The sequence below is a fragment of the Gouania willdenowi genome, chromosome 4, assembly GCF_900634775.1.
Source record: "Gouania willdenowi chromosome 4, fGouWil2.1, whole genome shotgun sequence".
Taxonomy (NCBI): Eukaryota; Metazoa; Chordata; class Actinopteri; order Blenniiformes; family Gobiesocidae; genus Gouania; species Gouania willdenowi.
This window is the reverse complement of record NC_041047.1, coordinates 13,133,692-13,155,624: the sequence shown is the minus strand read 5'-3', so window position 1 is coordinate 13,155,624 and position 21,933 is coordinate 13,133,692. Positions and strand designations below refer to the sequence as shown.

At 37.0% G+C, this 21,933-nt stretch overlaps 1 protein-coding gene across 5 annotated transcripts; it reads right to left on the bottom strand.

Annotated features, from left to right (window-relative positions):
• Positions 1–7,451: 7,451 nt before the first annotated feature.
• Positions 7,452–21,138, bottom strand: LOC114462494 (N-acetyllactosaminide beta-1,3-N-acetylglucosaminyltransferase 3-like). 5 transcript variants are annotated; one of them, XM_028445379.1, is made up of 5 exons: positions 21,026–21,138; positions 13,170–13,274; positions 11,737–12,173; positions 11,509–11,640; positions 7,452–10,620 (listed from the first exon to the last, which is right to left on the bottom strand). In XM_028445379.1, exon 5 carries the CDS (start codon positions 10,602–10,604, stop codon positions 9,462–9,464), a length of 1,143 nt encoding a protein of 380 aa, XP_028301180.1. In that variant the 5' UTR covers positions 10,605–10,620; positions 11,509–11,640; positions 11,737–12,173; positions 13,170–13,274; positions 21,026–21,138; the 3' UTR covers positions 7,452–9,461. The 5 variants fall into 5 exon arrangements, with proteins under 5 accessions (XP_028301180.1, XP_028301181.1, XP_028301178.1 ...); XM_028445380.1 differs by lacking the exon at positions 11,509–11,640; XM_028445377.1 differs by lacking the exon at positions 11,509–11,640 and having other exon boundaries at positions 12,085–12,173.
• Positions 21,139–21,933: the final 795 nt, after the last annotated feature.

The window sequence follows — 21,933 nt, the reverse complement described above, 5'->3', positions numbered from 1 at the left end:
GTCTCCCACCTGTAGTCAGACTCGTCTCCATCAGAGATGAGTCCGATGATGGTCGTGTCGTCTGCAAACTTCGGGAGTTTGACCGACTGGTGAGAGGAGGAGCAGCTGTTGGTGTACAGGGAGAAGAGGAGAGATGAAAGAAAACAGCCCAGAGGAGAACCAGTACTGATGGTCCGGGGAGCAGAGATGGTTTTTCCCAGCTTCACGCGCTGCTTCCTGTCAGACAGGAAGTCTGTGATACACCTGCAGGTGGAGTCTGGCACGTTCAGCTGGGAAAGCTTGTCCTGAAGGAGAGCTGGGATTATTGTATTAAAAGCAGAGCTGAAGTCCACAAACAGGATCCTGTTTATTAATATTAACCACTTGGTAGTTGAACGCAGAAACCTCATTAGGGAATTAGTATACACCTGTCGTAAATAAATGAAAGACTATATCCATATTCAGATCCCCTTGCTGCTTCTTTCAGGGTAGCGGGGGTTGAAAGGTCAATGACAGGGGTTCACCTTTTACAGGGTGCCAGTCCTTTGCAGGGCAACACACATACCAATGAGGGCAACCAATAGGAATTGAAACCCACAACTATCCAGTTCAGAGGCAATAGTGATTACCTTTGTGTTAGCAACATCTCCTGATAATCTTGCTGAATTAGCATTGTAAATGTATGTAATGTATTTGTTTATGACCATTCACATTCTCTGAAACAACCTTTTACGTAAATAAATAACACAAAAATGTACTTTGAAAATCAATGCCAAAAGTTTTGATTACCTCTCAAAAAGACAAAGTAATAGAAAAGAGTTCAGTGTAACAGGTTATGTGCCACAGGTCAACTGTACGATCACCGACATAGGAACTATTTATACGGGAGCTTTCAGTCTGGCTTTAGAGCCCATCACAGCACAGAGACTGCCTTAGTAAAAGTAACCAATAACCTCCTCTTAGCCTCAGACAGAGGGTTGGTCTCAGTTCTGGTGCTCTTAGATCTCAACGCAGCCTGCGAGACAGTGGATCATTATTTACTGCTGCAGAGGCTGGAAAGCGTTTTTGGGATCAAAGAAACAGCACTGGGTTGGTTTAAATCCTACCTATTGTTCAAGTTAATAACCTCTCCTCAGCGCACGCCAGAGTTAATCATGGAATTTCTCAAGGTTAAGTTTTGGGACCGATACTCTTTACATTATATATGCTTCCACTAGGTAACATTATCAGAGAACATAATATAAATTTCCATTGCTATGTGGATGATACACAGCTCTATCTGTCTTCCACCTCCGTAATATCTCTAGAATCAGGAACATCTTGGCCCAGACTGATGCTGAAAAAGTAATCCATGCATTTGTTACATCTAGATTAGATTATGATAACTCCCTACTGTCAGGATGTTCTACTAACGCACTAAAAAGTATTCAATTAATTCAGAATGCTGCGGCCAGAATACTAACAGGTACCAACAGGAGAGAGCATATTTCTCCAGTATTGGCTTCCCTTCATTGGCTTCCTGTAAAATCTAGAATAGAGTTTAAAATCCTCCTGTTAACCTACAAACAGCGTTTAGCTACCAGGCTCCTCGCCTTTGAAACCAGCTCTCCACCTTTAAAAATGAACTCAAAACCTACTTATTTGCCAAAGCGTATATTGTATAAGAGCAATAACCTAAAACAGACATTATCTCGTTGTTTAGGTCACAATCACAGACCATTACACCTAAATGGTCAACACCTCAGACCATTGCTATAGACCGTTACATTCAAAACCTACTTATTTTCTAAAGCGAACATCGTATTGTTGCGATATTTAAAGCGGACAAGCATCCCCTCTGTAGTGATCGATAAGATCACTACGTGCGCCCATTGCAAGCCAAAGTCTCATCTGTAATGGTAGCATTTGAGCATGAAGGATGGCCGCATGACGTTTAATATTAATATTAACCTAACCATTAGCAACGAGTTAATCATAGTGTATCATGTTTTCTTGCAGTCTGTGCCTTCTCCTCGCCTTCCGCTCTCTTTTCTGTTTCAGGTGTCTTGATGTTGAAGCTGGTTCCTGATCAGTGGTTTGCAGCTCAACTAGTCAGGTCAGATAGTGGAGCCCAGAGCTCACAGTAAACATGGTGATGCTGCGTTTAGTTGTTATGCTGCAAAGAAGTGGAACAAACTGCCAGCAGCGCTGAAGTCAGCAACCAATGTGAACATTTTTCAATCAAAGTTAAAGGCACTTTTTTTCTCTACTGCGTATGATTGAGAGAGAGATTTTTGTTGATGATTTTACTGATGATTTTAATTGATTTTACTGATGATTTTAAATGTTCTTATTGATTTTAAACAATTGAATGTTTTATCATGTAAAGCACATTGAGTTGCCTTGTGTATGAAATGCGCTATACAAATAAATTTGCCTTGCCTTGCCTAGTCTGGGACACCCAGTTGGACTGATCAATGGTTCGCGACTATCCTTCTATCCTGTTCACTAACCCAACCAGTCGAAGCGGATGGCTGCCACCTCTGAACCTGGTTCCATTGGAGTTTTTTTCTTCCTACTGTCGCTAAAGGCTTGTTTATATTGATCTGGTTGGGTTTGTTCTTTCTTCCTATGGACTCTATATTTTGTTAAGCACACTGAGATGGCTTTGTTGTAATTTGCACTATATGAATAAAGTTCAGTTGAGTTGAGTTATTTCTCTTCTTCACTTAATGTCATTTGAGTTTATTTATACAGTGCACTTCCCTATGACACAAACACTTATGAATGAAGAGAATGTAGATTAGAGAACAGCACAGACAGGTTTGATTAGCTCAAGTGTGTTGAGTCATCGATAGTAATCAAGCCAGTGCTTTAGTGATGTTTTGAGTTGAACTGAACTAAAATAAGCTAAGCTCACTGTACTAAAAGACTGTAAATTAACTGGACATTAAAAGCAAATTACAAATGTAAATTGAGCTCACAGAAAAGTCACAAAGCACTTTACAACCACTGCAGTACTGTACTATTAAATTAAAAACATTATATCATGCTTTGAAATCTATTTCTATGAAATTATGTTGGAATATGAGTAATTTCCAAATTTCGTTAGTGTCTATGTAAGGGTGTGCAATGTGATGATATTAGATCGTTAAGGCTTTCAACATGACGACGATCTCCCAAATCACGGAGATCGTAGAACCGTCTGTAGTTCACATTTTAACCCTCGCGGTGCCGTGTCTGCGTCATATGTCTGTGGTCCATACACAGCACATCCAATGTTTTTTTTTCTCTGCCAAATCACACCATGTGCTAGTCAGCACGTCAGCATAACAGACATTAATTAAGATGAATTAACTAACTCTGTGTGCACGGACACTGTGCGGCTTCCTCCGTGTTAGCGGCTGTCTGTCAGAGGCTCAGTGCAGATGTCAGTCTGTTAAAGTCCATCAGTTCTGAGTGTTGAAGCACTGAAATATGTTTGAGAAAACACTGCATGTGTTTCTCTTCTATAACTAACTCTCTGTCGCTGCTGCTGCTGTTGTAGGATTTTAAAGTAGGATTTTATTAATATGAGTGTGTTACCTCAATAACAAATATAAATCACTTGACTGATATGCCGCCTTGTTATGTAGCAAGTGTTGCTAATGCTCATGCTACACCACTTTAGTTACACAAAGTAAAAAGACTGCGACTAAAATAACTTGTCAGCCTTTTTGTTTGAAGTTATTTGTACTAGGAACCAGTTTGATGAAGTGCTTACATACAATTATAAAAAATTAAAAAAAAGATTATTACCTTGTCCTAAATGATCTTTTATTTATTTTTTCCCATTCAGGGCGATAATTTTAAGAAGGTGATTTGGTTTGTTTTATTGGTAAATAACTTTAAAATAGTCTGTAAATGATTTGAATGAAAAAAATCGTGATAAAATGGTGATTGTGATTTCACAAAGAAAAAAATGTGATATGATATTTTTCTCATATCGCCCACCCCTATGTCTGTGTGGTTTTACAGTAATATATATAATAGTGCAGTACGCAAGACCACAACATCCAACCTAGACCAAGACTTCCCTGGGAGCAGACCTTTGAGAGCCAAGACTAGAAATTATATTTGAAAACCCATGACAAGGTTGAAAAGTTATCATTCTCTCTTTACTTGAAGTTTTAATTTTAAATACATTTGACATGTAAACCCAGGTGTCTGCAACTCTTTCAACGCATGACATGTAAAAATGTCAAATTTGTTTACCTAAATTATTTCGACAGAATAATTCTTTTATGTATTTAAAAGCCAATGATAAGTTCAAAATTATTTTAAATGTCTGTAAATGAGATGTTTATTTGTCAGGTGAATGTGGCCTAAAGTAAGTGTTCAGAGGTATTTCTGACTAGAAATAAGATGGACTGATGTCTGATTGTTTTGCAGGTGACTGACACATGAGGCATTGGAAAAGATTTCCAAGGAGGGAGAACATTCAGTGAGCTAACGCTAAATGTTTGAAGTTCAATTACAACATGAATTTCACCAAGAAAATTTCAAAGTGCTTCTACTTATCGTCACAGAAATGAAGTTGAAGAATAGCTGATCAATGCTGGTATCGACAGGTCACCGAGACAAGATGGAGTAAAAATTTTCTCGAGGCCAAAACAAAAATATTGAGAAGCATGACAGTATGTTTCTGTTTTCTGATCTGATTTTCTACACCAGGAAATACTGGTCAACTTCCTGCCAACACTGGCAGCGAAGCGAGAGAAAGAATGTTTTTGTTTTGTGAAAGAGTATCTAGTATGAACTACCTGCTACAGCACTGAAGTCACTCAATATTCTCCCCGTCGTTACTGAAACTGTACATATATCATCACTAATTGAATATCCTCTTGATAATATTACATGCTGTGGAATATCTCCATATTTTCTTTATCAACATCCTGAAAAAGCTTTTACATTAGGTTTATTGCCAGCAAGCCATTTTAACATTTAATCTGATATGTGGGAGGGGTCAGATAATAGAATATTCATTTCGGAATATGTGGGCGTGGGGTCATACTGTTCAGTCATTGGTTGATTTTAGAATTGGCAACGCCTAACTTGTAAATATTCAACAAATCCCGATCCACTGGTGTCAAAAATCTGGACAACATCCAAATTTGTTCGGCCCATTTCTTGACAGGTACAGTAAGTGAATTGTTGATAGCAGCGGCTCTTAACTATTTTTCTAGTGTGATGATAATAATATAATTTATATCAAGCTTTTGCATGTGGCATTATTATTATTATTATTATACATCAATGTTATATAGCGCTTTTCTGGGTACTCAAAGTCGCTTTACTTTATTGACTTAATATAATCACATCTAATAGCCTGCTACAGTAGAAACACAGTTCTTAAAATGTAGAGCTGTATTTCTCACTGTACTACAGGTAAAAATGTCTGACCTTTATCAAAAGGATGAGCCAGATTGGGTTAGGGTTAAAACCAGGTAGCTGACGATATCAGGATAATGAAGACTCTCCAAGTCGTCATTGATCCAGGTTGAAGGAGCCATCTCTTATGGATTTGCACCACCAATAAACCGTAACTTTTCCAAATATCAGGCCCTTTCCTGCGGACTAAGTCCTTCCCTGTATGCTTTTGCATCAATAACGCATTTTGAGGAGCTTTTCTGTGGTTTCAGACATTTATCCATCGCAGTGTTTACCTCCGAGTGCCTCCAATATGGCTGCGCATCCAGGTTACTGTCCAGAGCGTGACGTAATTGAAAACACACTATTGCAACTCGTCAGAATTACATTGTGGATATGTCGATTTGTCAAAATTTAATTATAGCTATCTACAATTGCAAATACTGCTATGTAAGGTTTTTCTTTCTACTTTCTTCACAGATCTTTTAATTGAACAGCTCCGAGGAATGATGACAAGACTAATTCTATTTATCAGTGTACTTTATTCTAATTTTGTCATAAGTGAAGTTTAGCAGCCGGCCTGCTGTTCCTGCAAACAGAACAGCTAACAAACAGTCAAGTATCAGAAAAAAAGAGTGTGTCCAGAGAATTGGGTGTAGACATTTTATCTTCTTGGGCAGTAATCATTCTTTTACTGCTTTTATGTAGTATCAACAAAATGTGGGTGTTGAGTCATGCTGACGTGCAGAAATTCAAAAGGTCTTTAGAGATAGGAGCTAGTAATATAGAGACAAAACCTAAATAATATATTTCAGCTACTTATTAAATGTTAAAACGGCCTGCCATACCTCTGCAGCCAGACTGCACTGTGAGCTTTTCCACAGCATAAAGCTGACAGTTCATAGCTCTATACCTTCCTGTCAAAACTAACAGTGTGTTCTACATGTGGCCCATTTAATGAAATCTTTCAACAAATGTCACTTTGAAAGTGTGAACGTCAGGTGAAAGGAGAGGCTTTGCTGAAATAGTGCAGGCTGACACAGCTAAGCCACACACACATTATGAGCAGTGAGTGGTAAAAACACAGTTGTTTAAAAACCTACTGATGCAGGTAAACACTAGCACTGTGTCTGAGATCTGACCTGGAGGAAAATCCATTTCATAATCCCGTATTGTAGCACATGGTGCCATGCTGTCCTCTCCCATAGATTTGCTAACCCTGCTCTTTTTGATCAGCTTCCACAGGAGGCCAATCCCAAAATATGCAACAGAAAATGCAATGGGTATCGGTTTAGGGTATCAGAGGACATTAACGAGTACGTGTACGATATATTAGGCTGGCAACGGCACCAATACCAGCATGCATACATTTAAAAGACAAGTTTCTGAAGAACCAGATGCTCAGTGTAAATCAATATTCTAAAGCATCATAAGGTGTTATTAGGACTTGACATCATTTCAATCGTATAGCCTTTGGAGTTCTAAAAAAAACACATTCACTGTAGGAAGAGTTTAAGTTCTGAACAGCTGATGATTTCCTCAGTTTTCTTTCATTTGAGCTCATGTGTAAAAAATGACTCACAGGTGTTAGAATGCATGTAGCTATTTACAGTGTTATCACCTGTATGTGTATTACATACAGAGTTTGAATTCTGTGTTCGCAGTCATGTATTAAACCCAAGACCTGTCACAGGTGGGGGTTTAAGTCATGTGTAAGCCTGAGTAAGAAAGATAACAACTGCATGTCCAAGCTCTTTGGACATAGAGATGTAATTAGTTCACTAGACAGTTAGACTAAGTAAGGAAGCCAACACAAGTCTTTAAAACACCACAGATTCAATCAAATCCATCATTTAAGCAAATCTTATCTCAAAGCACTTTTTTAGAGGCCCAACAGAGCCTGTAAATGATCTCCTGCATTTCCTGTTTCACCATGTAGTCAAAATGTTGGAAGTTCAGGAATAAGGAGAAATCCTTATCTGACTTCAGGTGGCAAAGAATCAATAGAGGAGTAAATTACAGTAGGGGATGGCTTCTTTGAATGAAATATTAAAACTGGTGAAAAAAATGTAAAAAAGCCAATGCACACAGTAATATGTTTTTAATGGAGTGTCACACAACATTACAAACATTGCAACATATTTCTTTTTCCAGATCAAGTATGTTTTCAGTGCTGTGCATAGCACACTGTCATTCTCCCTTCAGTGATTCAATTTAAGTGTTACTTTACAACAGCCGAGAAAAACTCCATCAGCGAGTAGTTAGAAGTGGGATTTCTTCATATTTCTGAATACAATTGGTTTACTAAGACCTGAGCGACTGAAGACTTTCCTGAAAACTTAGGGATCTGAACACACTCAAATTTTTTCAGTCAAATCAACAACACAATAAAAAGACTCACCTAAATGTCCCTACTTCATTGATAAGCTTTTCATTGTATATTTGACCAAGTGTTTGTACTGTCCGTTGAAGCCATTTTAGCCCAGGACTCCTTTGAAAGAGAGGTTTTTTTTTCTCAATGGGACCATACTGTTTAAATAAATAAAATAGAATAAACCTAAGACAACCCTATATTATATTATTACATAAAAAACACTTGCTGTTATGTACAGATGCACAATCCTTTACTTACCCCAGTCTAAAAGAAACATTTTTTTCTTTTTTGTTTTTTTACAAATAAAATTGATGAAAAAATCATTTTATGCACTTAGGCTGAATGGAAAACAAACAAAAAGAAAAACCCAACATTTCAGCACCTTTCCATAAAAGTACTCGTTATCAGATGTTTGCAAAAGCTGAAAAAACCTAAAAAAGATTTAAAAAAAAGATAAAAAAGAACATAAATCACATCAGAAAAACACACATTAAACGACAGAGTATTTTAAGAGTGAGATTGAATGGGTCTTTTTCTCTGTCTGACCCCTAGCGGTCATAAAATAAAATACAGCAGGGTAGGGACAAAGAAATGATGAGGTTAGAAGAGTTCTGATTGGGGCAAAAAAGAAAAGCCTTCGATTTCTATTTCATTTTTTTCAAGTTGTGGGGTAGATTAAATACACAAAGATCTGATCCAGTTTCCAGTGTTATCTGCTAGTGCTGAGATCCACCAACATGAAGCCACTAAGTGTCAGTGACAAACCTTGCCCCAAAACCCTGATCGAAGTGGGTGGACTTATAATGAGGACGGATGAAAGGAAAATTCCATTTTGGATACATTAATTAAGCCCTTCATAGAAAGCGCTTCTCCTGTTATGGAGCTCACTATGAGCCTACTGTGTCATTTAACAAAGTAGACATCCAATCACAAGGAGCGTTGATTAAAGAGATTGCATGCACTGCCCTTATTTTAAAATATTTTGCATAAAATATGTGCAGTACACAGCTTGACCCCTTTAATCGGTAAATACATGCATGATACCTGTAATCAGAGACCAATTCAGGTCTGAAAGCTTTGATGGTTTTGAGTGCATCGTCTGGTTTTATTCAACCCACACATTATAGCTGCCTTAACATTTCATTAGATTAGTAATGAAAAAGCAAGTACACCGACGTAAAAATGGTTCCAACTGTACTAGACTGTGATAAAAGTGCCCTTCACTCTTCAGTTGTGCAGCCTGCTGGTTTGGAAACAGTGTTCATTTTGACAACAAATTTGAGTTTTAGTCATAGTCTTTTGACTATAATGCAACTTAGTTTAAGTCATTTCAGTGAGTCTTGTTTTAGTCGACAAAGTCTGTTGCAGACATAACCGACTAAAATATAAAGTGTAAGAGTTTATGCTTTTTTTCTGAAGCTTTAATTACTATTTATCAACCTGATGAAAGATGGTATTAAGGCTTGTCTCACCTTCCACATAACAAAAGTAGTTTTGATTTAATACCTTCCAAAAAAAAAAACTTAGTTCTGATTGGATTTCGTCCCATGTGAAAACTAGAGCTAATATAATTAGATTTAGTTTCCATTCACGTGTATTTTTTATTAAAATCCATCATAGTCAAGTTACTGTCACTTAAAAAAATATGGTTGACAAAAACTATGATGGAAAATTTTAGTCGACACAATTAACACTGTTTGGAAAAACCTGCAGTTTGCTGCTACAACAGCTTTCTCTTGGTGGGAACGCAGATTAGATGTGGATCGTGAATTCTGCTCCACATAAGATACATCTCGGCTGGAAGGAATCTGTGTACCAGTAAAATCTCCTTGTAATAGCAAGGATCGTACTCATCGATTGACTTGGAAGGAATGTGCATCCCTGCTGTCTTTACACCCATATGAGAAACAGGTTGAAGCCCTGCTTTGGCCAGACACATCCCCATGTAAACATCATCAATAGGAAGAATAGGGATCAACTTAGACATATTATATATAACTGAAGCCGTGTAGCCAGACAGAAGAAAGCCTCCCCCCCCACAGTAGGGAGGGTATTTGTTTGACTCCTGCACCTGAATCGGTACGAAGTATTTGCTTTTTGGAGAACGAATGGGACCCACATTGTAGATCAGGTGGCCAGTAAACAAATGTTTGCTTCCATCATTGTTGGGGACGCCTTGGAGAAACTCAACCATGTTGTCCGTGTTGGCAAACACATCATCGTCCCCGTTGAGGTGGAAGTGAGCATTTGGACAGTTTCTTTCTGCCCATTCCAAGAAAAGTATCTGTTTCAAAGTCAAGTTGAAAAACGAGTCATCAAAGTCCCATTGGAGGATGTCTTTGTGCTCATGATGCTCCAGCGCAAGCAGTTTGTTCATTCTTTGCGTCTCAAAACCAGAACCAGATGTTCCTGCAATAAAGACCCTACGAATCCATACTCCGTTGTGTAATCTTTCTTTAGCCCAGGTTTTTCGTAGCACCTCTCGCCGTTCATAGTTCCAAGGTGAGCTCTTGATGACCAGAAGAAGGAAAACATCCCCAGATCTCTCAGCCCCTCCACATTTATCAGGAAAGTCCAGTAACATGGGGAAGTGGCGACAGTGTCTATAGTAGAGGAAATCTTTTATCGTATTAGGCAGGCTGTTGAAGTCTGAGACGTTGGAAGCCGACATGTTTCTTTGACATTTTGGCCAGGAAAACACGTAAGAGTCATTTGTGGTTGGTTTCCTTTTTTGATGGATGTCTTCTCTAATCTGAACATGGGAACTAATAGTTTGTATATTTTTAAAATCTTTGCAGAGATGGAGCAACAACACACCAAGAGCTCCTGCCATCAGTAAAGTTGTCACTCGAATGTGTCTCATTGTTGAAAATCTGCAGCTAGTAGACAAATGCACATTTTACAATCAAGCAGAATTTAAAGGGAATTTCTGCAGAAAAAAAACACTAGCACTACGTTCACACTGCAGGTCTTAATGCACAATTCACATTTTTTCAAAAAATCAGATTTCATGCGATCGTTCATATTACATATTAAATGCGTTTTCAGTCAGTTTGGAGTATGAATGGAATACGACCCTGAAGTGACCCGCATGCACAGACGATGTCCTAAGATGACACATGACCCCTCAAGTACGTACAGGGTTTACAGAAGTAAATATGGAGGCGTCCAGTGTAACGCTGAAAAAAATTATTTCCAACAGAAGTCAGCACTTCACAACTTTAAGCAGACTGTAAATGAAGAGAGCCAGGTTTATCGCTCTTTTTCCATGTTGCTTCTCCTGGGACTTGGAATTATGACGTTTTCGAATGGTGATGACGTAGGAGTCAGATAGAAAGCGCCTCGGCCGTCCAGACTGCCGATGCATTTCAAAAAATCAGATACGTATCACATTTAGTACTAAATGGGCGACCGTGGCTCAGGTGGTAGTGGGTCGTCTTCTGATCGAGAGGTTGGGGGTTCGATCCCAGTACCTGACTATGTGTCGAAGTGTCCTTGGGCAAGACACTGAACTCTAAGTTGCTCCAAGTGGTCGACTAGCGCCTTGCATGGCAGTCCTGTCCCACTGGTGTGTGAATGTGAGAGTGATTGGGTGAATGAGCTGATATGTAAAGCGCTTTGAGACTGCTTCAGTGTGGTGATAAAGCGCTATATAAATCAAGTCCATTCACCATTTACCAAATGAAAGTAACCTGAGTCAGATTTGAAAAAATCTGAATTGTGCTGTTCAGACTGTCTTTAACAGATCAGATACAGGTCGCATGTACCTGCAGTGTGAACGTAGCCTAAGATGAACAACAGTTTATTAAAGCTGATATCCTGAGTTTCTGAGAACCGTCTTGATGTCCCGCCCTAAACTGCTCCACTTCTTCCCCTGCTTCTTCCACGCCTCTACTTTTCTGCAACATGACAAGGTCGCATCGGGTCACATTGATATAGGTCTATGGTCTTTTGGTGGTGGACATTTCTGAGGTAAGAGCCAAAATCCTATTTACCTGTTTACTCTTATGACGCACGGCCTTGTTTCCGTGCACAGTTCCGCATTCACTTTGATTGACAGAGTCCGCTACAGGAAGTCGAAGCCTATTGGCTGGGCGATCACGGCGCTCGTTTCCATTTGTATTGGGGTCAATAGGACAAAAGCGGGACATATATACATTAATATACATGAATGACCCCCGGCAGTAGACCATAGTAAAAGACTCATTAGGTATTTTTTTGCATTTCAAAAGAATCACACATAAACATAAGATTTCTCAGAAACTCAAATATCAGCTTTAATGTTACAATCCTCTGGTAAAAAAAAAAAAACTAGTTTAGTTTGAGGAGAACAGAATCATCACCTCATCTCTGTGATAGACTGGTGTCCAGTCCAGGGGGTTCCCCACGTCGTCCCTGATGTCAGCTGGGATAAGCTCCTGCTCCCCCAAACCTGTACCGGATAAAGTACAAATTCAATATGAATGATTGAACCACGTCAGCTCAAACTTGAGTGTCATGGGTGTTAAAATCCCTATTGAAGAAGCAATGACTTATTTCTGACATTATACCTTCCAAGCACTCATTTGTATTTTCTGGTTACCTAAGCCTGACAAAGGCGAGACAGGAAGATTAATTTAAGCTGCCAGGGTGATTACGCAGGTGTTGTGCTTTCTTTGGGAGAGGTAAAACAGTTTCCAAGTGTGCTCAACCTATAAATCTTAAAAATCAGGTATTGTAACTAGATTAAATAAGCAAATATATCAAAGGCAAAGGAAGACTTTTTTTCTGTCTAAACTATATGAATTACCAGCGGGTGTTGAAAGCTGGCAGTTAGAACCACTTCCTATCAATCATTCACCTAATAAATCCCATATTAAACGTTGTATCTTGTGGTTCTGTCATTCAGGGGTTAAAACTCACCCAGGGACATTTGTTAATTGAGGAAGCGGTGGGATAAAGGTTTAAGGAACAGAATAGTAACAGAGGGTCACAAGTTCAAATCCTGTTCTGATCTCTACCACTGTGGGCCCATGAACAGAGCCTTCACACCAGGGGTTCTCAACTGGTCTCACCCTGGGCCCCAAATTGTGCCACAGTCATTAAATCGTGACCCACTTTTTTTTTTTTTTGAGAATTCAACCAACCAAATTTAGTTTTTCAAAAATAGCTGTTAAAAACACACATTAAATCTTTTTAAAAACATAAATCTATGTAAATTCCTGTGCAACATGCATTTCACACCATGGCTGTCGGAAGTCCAACATGAGACATTAAGTAGGCTATTTATTTATTTATTTTTGACCAGCTGCCCGCGACCCACCAGTTGAGAATCGCTGCTTTACACTACTGCTCGTCTGCGATGAGTTCACGCAGAGAACTAATTTCATATATGTATCCAAACATAAGTGACAATACATTAATCTTATCTATATGAACATGCACCAACCTAATGACGGTTCATTTGTGTCCTTCTGTTTTTCATAAACTTGTGTTTATTGCTGTATCCTCCACACACTGTCTGGAGCCATGTTTCCTTGAAATACTGATCCTCCTGATCAGGGTAGATGAAACAAATCTGTTACATTTTAACAAAAAATGTTATTCATAAAACACAATACATTTTAAAAACTTGGTGAACTCTGAAAGATTGCTATAATGATGTGAGACTCACTGATGATGGGGAAAAATAGCATCGACAAAGAAACCACTTCCTTAGCCGTTTCAATATAAACAAGGTTTCACAATAGCCTTTTTTTTTTTTTTAGCGGTTTACTGCTTGCACGTTAACTTTTAGAAATGTCTTTTTAAGATCTTTTTAATAATATCAATAAATATCAGTCAATCCATTTAGTCTTTAGATATGTACACACATTTTAATGAGTTGAATTTGTCCACATTTTCTGCCCCATCAAGCAACACACTAAAGAAAACTAATGTTAATTCCTCAATGCACAGCTGCTTTCTATTTAAAGGAATAAATATATATATTTGTTTACCTGAGAAGACTAGACTTCAGGGAGACACTAAAGCATTATTTACTAAATAGAACAACTTGTTCTTTACTTAATGAATATAAATATATTCAAAAAGTGACTAAACCCCAAAACCTTTCTGATGGAAAAAAGTATTTGTGCATGATGGAGTGTTTGTTGTTTGATTTTTGTCCAACTCTTCCTATTTTAGTCAAAGTATTTCAATTTGCCATATTTTGTTGTAAAAATGTGAGAGTGACTGCCCTCTATGGGTTGAAACCCTGCTATTACAATCACCTTCTATAAAAACTAGCCCCTGTTCACTGAGTTTGAGAGAATTGTGAATAGAGCGGAATAGTGAGTATTGAGCACATAGTTAGCGTCGCATATATTGTTCTTTGGACATTTTATTGTATTATAATAATAATCTGTGGGCGCGCCTTAACTTCTCCAGGAGCTCCACCCTAAATGAAGGCATATTTTGAATTTTCAGTGATTTATCGCGATTAAAAATTAGATTAAGTTGAATAAGGAAGCACGCAAGCTAACGTGTTTAAAGGGCCATTTCTAGCTGTTTTAGGGCCACTTGACAAATACTAATTTGAGGCCCCTTTTTAATAAAATGTATTATTTATTTTCATCTTTCATTTTTGTTCATTGTTTTTTACACAACAAAAATAATAAAGGTGAAATAAACCAAAATGTTCCAGAATGCAGCTCAGTAGAAAAAAACACATATGCTTTGTAAGACTGTAAGAACAAGAACACTAACATGAATACAACAAAACAATTTTGTTAAGTTCATTTCAAACTAAAGACCTTGAAAAACCTGAGTAACTTTTGCATTTTCTATCTCTGCTTTGGCTAATTGCTAAGTCTGATTTGTGTAAATGTCTAGTTTTTCTTTTCTGCGTTAGCTCTGTGAGGAACTGGGGACACATTCAACTTAAATAACATTTGATCAATGCAATGTCTTCATGAATAAGTGATCCTTGTCGAAACAAGAAGTGTTGTGATTCTGGTATTTATGAAACCAGTGCATCAGCAATTGCAATCGTTTCCTATTTTGTAATAAAAGGAAATATTTAGCAATTTACACCCTGCCTTACATCAGTGAGCCTCAACTGATGCTTTTCATTTTAGGTGACAATGCAGAATTTTTTTAAACATCTAATAACAATATTTTGTGTTTAAAAAAAAAAAAAAAAAGACCAGAGTTCACAGCAAACATGGTGATGCTGCTTTTAGATGTTATGCTGCAAAGAAGTAGAACAAAATGACAGCAGAGCTGAAGTTAGCATCTATTGTGAACATTTTTAAATCCAAGTAAAACTTTAGCCTCCATTAAAGGCACTCTTTGTCTCTACTGCATATGAGTGAGAGGGACATTTTTAATTGTTTTATTGTTGATTTAATGTTTTTACTGCTGATTTTAATGTTCTTATTGATATTTTGACTGTTGAATGTTTTCTGTTGCACTTTTTGATCATGTAAAGCACATTAAATTGTCTTTTGTATGCAATGTGCCGTACAAATACATGTGCCTTGCCTTAAAATCTTACACCAGAACCACATCTGCATCATAACACACTGCATCAATCCACCCCGGGATTCAAGCCCCAGGGTGGAGACTTACATAGTGAGTTTACCACACACATTTCTGCAAATATTGAATTATATATTTTCCTTGGACAAGAATGGAGAAATAACAATGTACAATGTAAATAGTCAGTGTACAGCTTGTATTAGAGCTTAAATGTACCGTTATTGCAAAAATAACTCAACACAGTCAAAAAAAATGTCTGAACTTCAAAGTGAAAACATCCAATTAAGCCATTTTCCATCCCTTGTCTCATGTGACTCGTTAGTGTAAAATGGTCTCAGGTGTGTTGAATCACTCTCTTGTACTGGTTGTATGAGGAATGGCCATAAGAGTAGAGTAGAGTAGAGTAGAGTAGAGTAGAGTAGAGTAGAGTAGAGGAGAGGAGAGGAGAGTAGAGTAGAGTAGAGTAGAGTAGCTTTATTGATCCTGCAGTGAGGAAATTTACTGTCGTGACAGTAGTGTTGTAGTAGTCGAGACCGGTCGTAGTCTCGACTACTACAACTCGACTATGTGATAATAACAAGGAGAAGAACGGGATAAAACAATCTTTTATTCATTCTTTAATCCACCCCGTATAATGGCCGCAACCTTCCTTAATGTGACTGAGTGACGTGTGTGACACACTCACACACACGAGCAGGAAGGAAAAGCGGGAACTAAACATGTCCGCTAACCTGTTCGTTGTGAAATTTGGTTTTCACGAACTACAAAGAATACCTTTGTAAAAGCACAGAAAAGAGGAAACACTCTGTGGTGTGTAGGTGACCAGCCATTTTATTTCTTGGCAGAATTACTTTTAAACACTTGCTGTACATTCAGCTGACATAAAAATATTTTTTTCAAATATGTAGAACAATTATGAATTTATCAGCAGCAGTAAGAGTTTTAATGTTTTAGTTAATATTTTGCAGGCACCTTTTTTGTCCATCAAATGTATTTAAAAGAAACTAAAATGTTATTTAACTCTCGAACCTTGTCATAATTTTAATTATTTTTATATTTTTTTAAATTTAAAAAAAAATGTTTATGGTCTTGGTCTTGGTCTCAGTCTCGGCTCCCAGAAGTCTTGGTCTTGGTGCATTCTGGTCTCGGGCAAGTCTTGGTCTCGGATAGTGTGGTCTTGAACACAACACTACGTGACAGGTCAAAGTGCAATAAATAAGTTCGAATTTACCCAGACATCTCCTTTTTTCAAGTGTTGTCCAGGGATACTTTACAAATTGATAGAAATGCCCGCTTTTCCTGGGGACTACCGGTAAATGAATTTTTGCTAAAAAAAAAAAAAATCATTTTTGTTTTGTTTTATTTGCTTATTGGATTAGGTTAGGGTTAGGGTTATAATCTCAGTACGGCGGTAAATTCAGTACCTGACACCGGAACTCAATGGATTTAATTGAAAAAGATTAGATACAGTATGGAAGGGGATTAGGGCAAATTTTGATGGAAAAAAAATTTTGGGCAAATAATGAATAAAGTCGAATTGTCGAGAATAAAGTAAAAATGTTGAGATTAAAATAGTAATTTCAAGAATAAAGTAGTAATTTCGAGAATAAAGTTTAAATATGTTGAGAATAAAGTCGAAAAGACGAGATTAAAGTCGAAAAGAGGAGAATAAAGTCGAAAAGACGAGATTAAAGTCGAAAAGACGAGAATAAAGTCGAAAAGACGAGATTAAAGTCGAAAAGACGAGAATAAAGACGAGATTAAAGTCGAAAAGACGAGAATAAAGACGAGATTAAAGTCGAAAAGACGAGATTAAAGTCGAAAAGACGAGATTAAAGTCAAATTTTTGAAAATAACCTCAAAATACAATATCGTGATAAAATTGAAGATTTGCTATTAAAGTCAAATCTACAGAAGTAGACTATGGGCCAATTCACCACATACAACAGTCTCCATCAAAACTGGCCCTAATCTGTTTCCGTAGCTCCTCAATAGCCACAGATGGACTGAAGGCTCCAACTCTTCCAAACTTTTCCTTCTGAACAAATTATGTTTTTGGCAATATCTCTTCAAAGTCCTTAAAGAGTTTTATGATCTATAAAAGAAAGAATCTCTTTGTTATTAAATCCAACTTTGAAGATAGTTTAACGCATTAAACGAAGTGCAACATTTTGTAGACGGCCACAATTTGCTGTTTGTTGTCATATGGTGAATTGGCCCTCGTCAGCTTCTGTAGATTTGACTTCATTAGCCAGAAATAATGGTGGCCATACAAAATATTCACTCTATGGGTGAAATTTGGACATTTTCACTTTTGTTGCCAGCAGTTTAGACATAAATGGCTGTGTTGAGTTATTTTGACAGTAAATTTGCAATGCTGTACACTTTATGTTGGACTAATGCAAAACATCGATTAGAGAACAATTAGATCCTTAATCCCATGTCAATAAAATCAATTGTGTTAATCTAATTTATTGCCTTAATCTCAAATAAATTTGAAACAATTTAAGTCAAGTGGTCCAACTATTTTTGTTTTTCAGTATAGGTACTTTCTTATGGAATCAGAACAGTATCATAATGAATGAACTCTTGCAGGGTTTTTCCCAAATGCACATGCTTTGTTTCACAGTTGTATTTCAGATTCACAAATGCACACGATCTGTTTCACAAATGCACACACTCTGGTTCACAAATATATATTTGTTTTGCAGTTGTATTTCAGATTCACAAATAGCTCCACAATTGGTTTAAAAGTGTGGCTGAAGTGTTGGCTGAAAGCAAACACATCTGATTGGCTGATGAATCTGTCAATCAGTTTTATCAGCCAATGGTGACGTTTGTTGACCCTCGTCGTCAGGGCAGTCTCAAAATTCACAAGATTTCTCTCACAAATGCACAGAGGTTTCACAGAACAAAGCGGTTTGTAAATGCAAATTCAGCAATTTGCATTATCTGTGGATTTATATCACAAGTGAGCCTCAAAATAATATTTGTGAAACAGATCGTGTGCATTTGTAAATCTGAAATACAACTGTGAAACAAAGCATGTGCACTTGTGAAAAACCCTGCAAGAGTTCATTCATTATGATACTGTTCTGATTCCATACTTTCTGAGCAGAGTTTGCATGTTCTCCCTATGCTTGCATGAGTTTTCGCTGGAAACTCCAGTTTATATGTCAGGCTTGAGTCTCTAAATTTGCTTACTTTAAAACCTCTACAAAAAAACGTGTGTATATGTGTTCAGAGGACCAAAGCAACGTCTCAACTAAAGAATACTTTTTTTGTATATTTATGCATTGCATTGCAGTGCGTCATGAGTGTCTGAAGTAGTCAAGGCCAATGGGAGCTAAACCTGGCAGATGGGTGCAAACCTCACCCACACGCTGCCGTCACATGGCAGCAGCTGATCACACTGTCGCCTCTCTTCAGCAAAGGCGGAATAATGTTACATAGGTGATGTCAGACATTGAGTCATAAGAACAAACTTATTTAGTAAAACACAGTGAAGAGGGCCAAACTGTGAGCCTCACCCTGTCACTGTCTGATAGTACAACCCACTGAAAGTGGGCTAGGAAATTACCAGAATGCATGTCATCACGGTATGAAAGAGCTTTTTTTATTGACTCACTGTTTCCAAGTACAATAAAGTAGAGTAACATTAACTTTTTAGAGAGCTAGTAAACTAAAGGTCATGTATTTACACCTGGGTGATTCTGGGTGGCAGGGGTGGACTGGCCATCTGGCATACTGGGCATCGTCCGGGTAGGCCGTCGACCCGAAGTAGGCCAGTCCAGTCCGCTACGCTACGTGTTTTTTTCTTCTTCTTTGTTGGACAAACGAGTTGAGGTCGTCATGTTAACAGGTGGCCAAAAATGATCCAGAAGTGGCAAAAATATGGCAAGTAAAGAGTGAAAAGTGACTAAAATGGGCCAAAAGCAGTCAAGAGAAACCAGGTGGTATGTAATGGTAAAGGGTAGCATTTCATGCAAATGGCAAAAGTTAACTTATTCAGATGAAAAGTGGCCCAAAAAATGAAAGAAAGGAAAAAAATTGGATAAAAGTGTCAAAAAGAAATTGCAAAAATGGACAAAAAATAGAAAAAAAAAAAAAGATATTTATTGTCAAACTGTAGCTAAAGTCTAAAAAAAGTTTTGAAAAAGGGGAAGGGAAGTTGCAAAAGGTAGAAAGGGGCTAAAGTTTCCCCCTTTTAAGGTTTTCTGTTGGAATAATAATTATTATTAAGACATAAAGAGCCACATGTTGAGCATCACTGACTTAATAACAGCTTCTACATGGTGTCTCTGATAATGCAGTGGCCTGGTCTGGATATAAAATGCTAGGGATGAATTGTGGTCCCAGACCACCCCTACTGGGTGAACTTTTATTTCAGTGTTAAGCCTCTGTGATCCAGTTTGCTTTAAAATAAGAAATAAACAAGAACAATTTAATTAATAATTTAGTTAGTTGAGGGTTTTTTTAGCTGCAGGTTGGAAAAATATGGATGGGTTTCATTTTCAATATTGTTTAAGGACATAAATGCTACTTCCTAACAAACTGTATCACATTCTCACACATTTCCCCTGAATCTGCATTTACTTCACTGCTTTCTACTCGTGTACTGTATGTAAACAGGCTCTGTCTGGTCCCATCATGCTCTTCTGCTATCTTCCCAGTGTTACTTTCCTCTTCTTCATCTATTTCTTCTTCTTCAGGCTCTTGTTTTACTAAATGCCCAACAAAAACTGCAGTTTAAAAGATTTCACTTGTTCTTCCCGGGCATGCATGTGCTTCCCATAAGCAAAAGGTGCACATTATGGGATTGTATTTCACTGCTATTGTTTTCGTTCTATTTTTTCCAGTTCTCTATAATTATCTTAAGAAAACCTCATTTGTGGTTTTAAATTTCTTTTAATGCTTTAACAATGACACCTGAGAGAACTTTGATGAATGCGTATTGTGTTAATTCAAAAGCTTTTAAGTACTGCAGTATAAAGTAACCACATAAAATGTGCAAACACATCTATCGCATATTCTCTTCCTCCTTTGTTAAAAAAAAACCGCACTCTTTACTTTTGTATTAAACTTTTCATCATTTCATTTGTCATGACAAATAACAAAGCACAAGGAAAATCATGTGACATTCAGAATCTTCAATAAAAAGTCAATAGAAGTAGCCTGATAAATAATGTTAACATTTTGTTCCCCTTGATCACTACATCTAGTTCATCTATTTATCATATTATAACCAGTGTTGAGAGAAACTAGATATTTTTGTAATATATTTATTTTTGAAGTGACTCAGGACTGTAACTCATTACAAAAGTGAAAAGTGGTAATATATTACTAGTTATAATTAAAGTAATTCAAATTACATGCATATTTAATTCAAGTGCATATTTGCTTTGTTTTCTCACTGTTTGCAATTATTTGAGGGGGAAAAAAGATGATCATTATAGTTAAATATAACTTATGGGGACCAAAAAAGAGCTTTTAGAAACGAAACTTAGACCGATGTTATTTGAACACTATCAGTGTGGTATAATAGTAACTCAAAGTAGTGTAACTCAGTTACATTGTAATACAAATATATTACATTTTTATCCCAGTAACTAGTAATATAATCATATTACAAGTTTAGAGTAACTTACCCAACACTGATTATAACTGACAGAGGTTGATAAATTAAATGTTTTATTCTCTACATGTTTAATTTCCTTACAGTTTTCACAGTGTATTCTGTATGATTTCATTCACTACGTGAGTAAAATAGGTGTTGTGTCTTACCTGTCGGTGCAGTCCGACCCTCACTGGACTTCAGTGGGAACAACACAGTAAAGTGTTAGTGGGTCAGTTCTCCAGCAGCTGCGCGCAGCCCGAGCCCGAGCGCGAGCCCTGCCCAAGGGGCGGTGCCTCTTTCTACCACCGCGTCATGTGTCCCTGAACGCACCAGAGCATTTTTCACTGTACAATCATATGTCCTAAAGTAATATCTAATTCATTAATTTAATTTACTACAGCAAAAATAAATTCAGTTTAAAAGTGTTTGATTTGTTTTACTCTATTTTTTTTTTTTTATTTAATTATTTATTTCAAACTTATTTTGTCTAATTCCACATCGTTGGATAAAATGGCATTAATATGTTACTTTATCCAGTAGAGTGAGCATATCCTTACCCGTTATCTGCTATTTATCCCTTAATAATAATAGTTTAGTGGGCGATAATCCACTAACATGCTTTAATGAGTTTATATACGTTGATTATAATAATAATAATAATAATAATAATAATAATAATAATAATATGATTATTTATTAATATGATTATAATTTAATTTCTTTCATTGAAAATGTTTATTTTGATTGAAAAGCTTTCTGTTTTTTATTGAATAATAAAGACGACAAATCTACCTCCATACTATTGGGGCCCCTTTGCATGATGTCATTCCAGGGTCCTTGTTTAGAATAACAGAGTTTATTCACATTTGATTTTTTGTGATGTAATTTGTTACATCTTAGGTTGTTACTTTTAACAGTTACAAGCCCCTCCTATTACTAATAATCATTAAAAGCTGTAATCTTAATGAACATAAAAAATTAATTTTACAAAACAACAAGTATTAACTCATAGCCTATCACTACCAATTAACTGAACAATAACACTACTGTTTAAAAAGTCAATCATTGTTGTTGT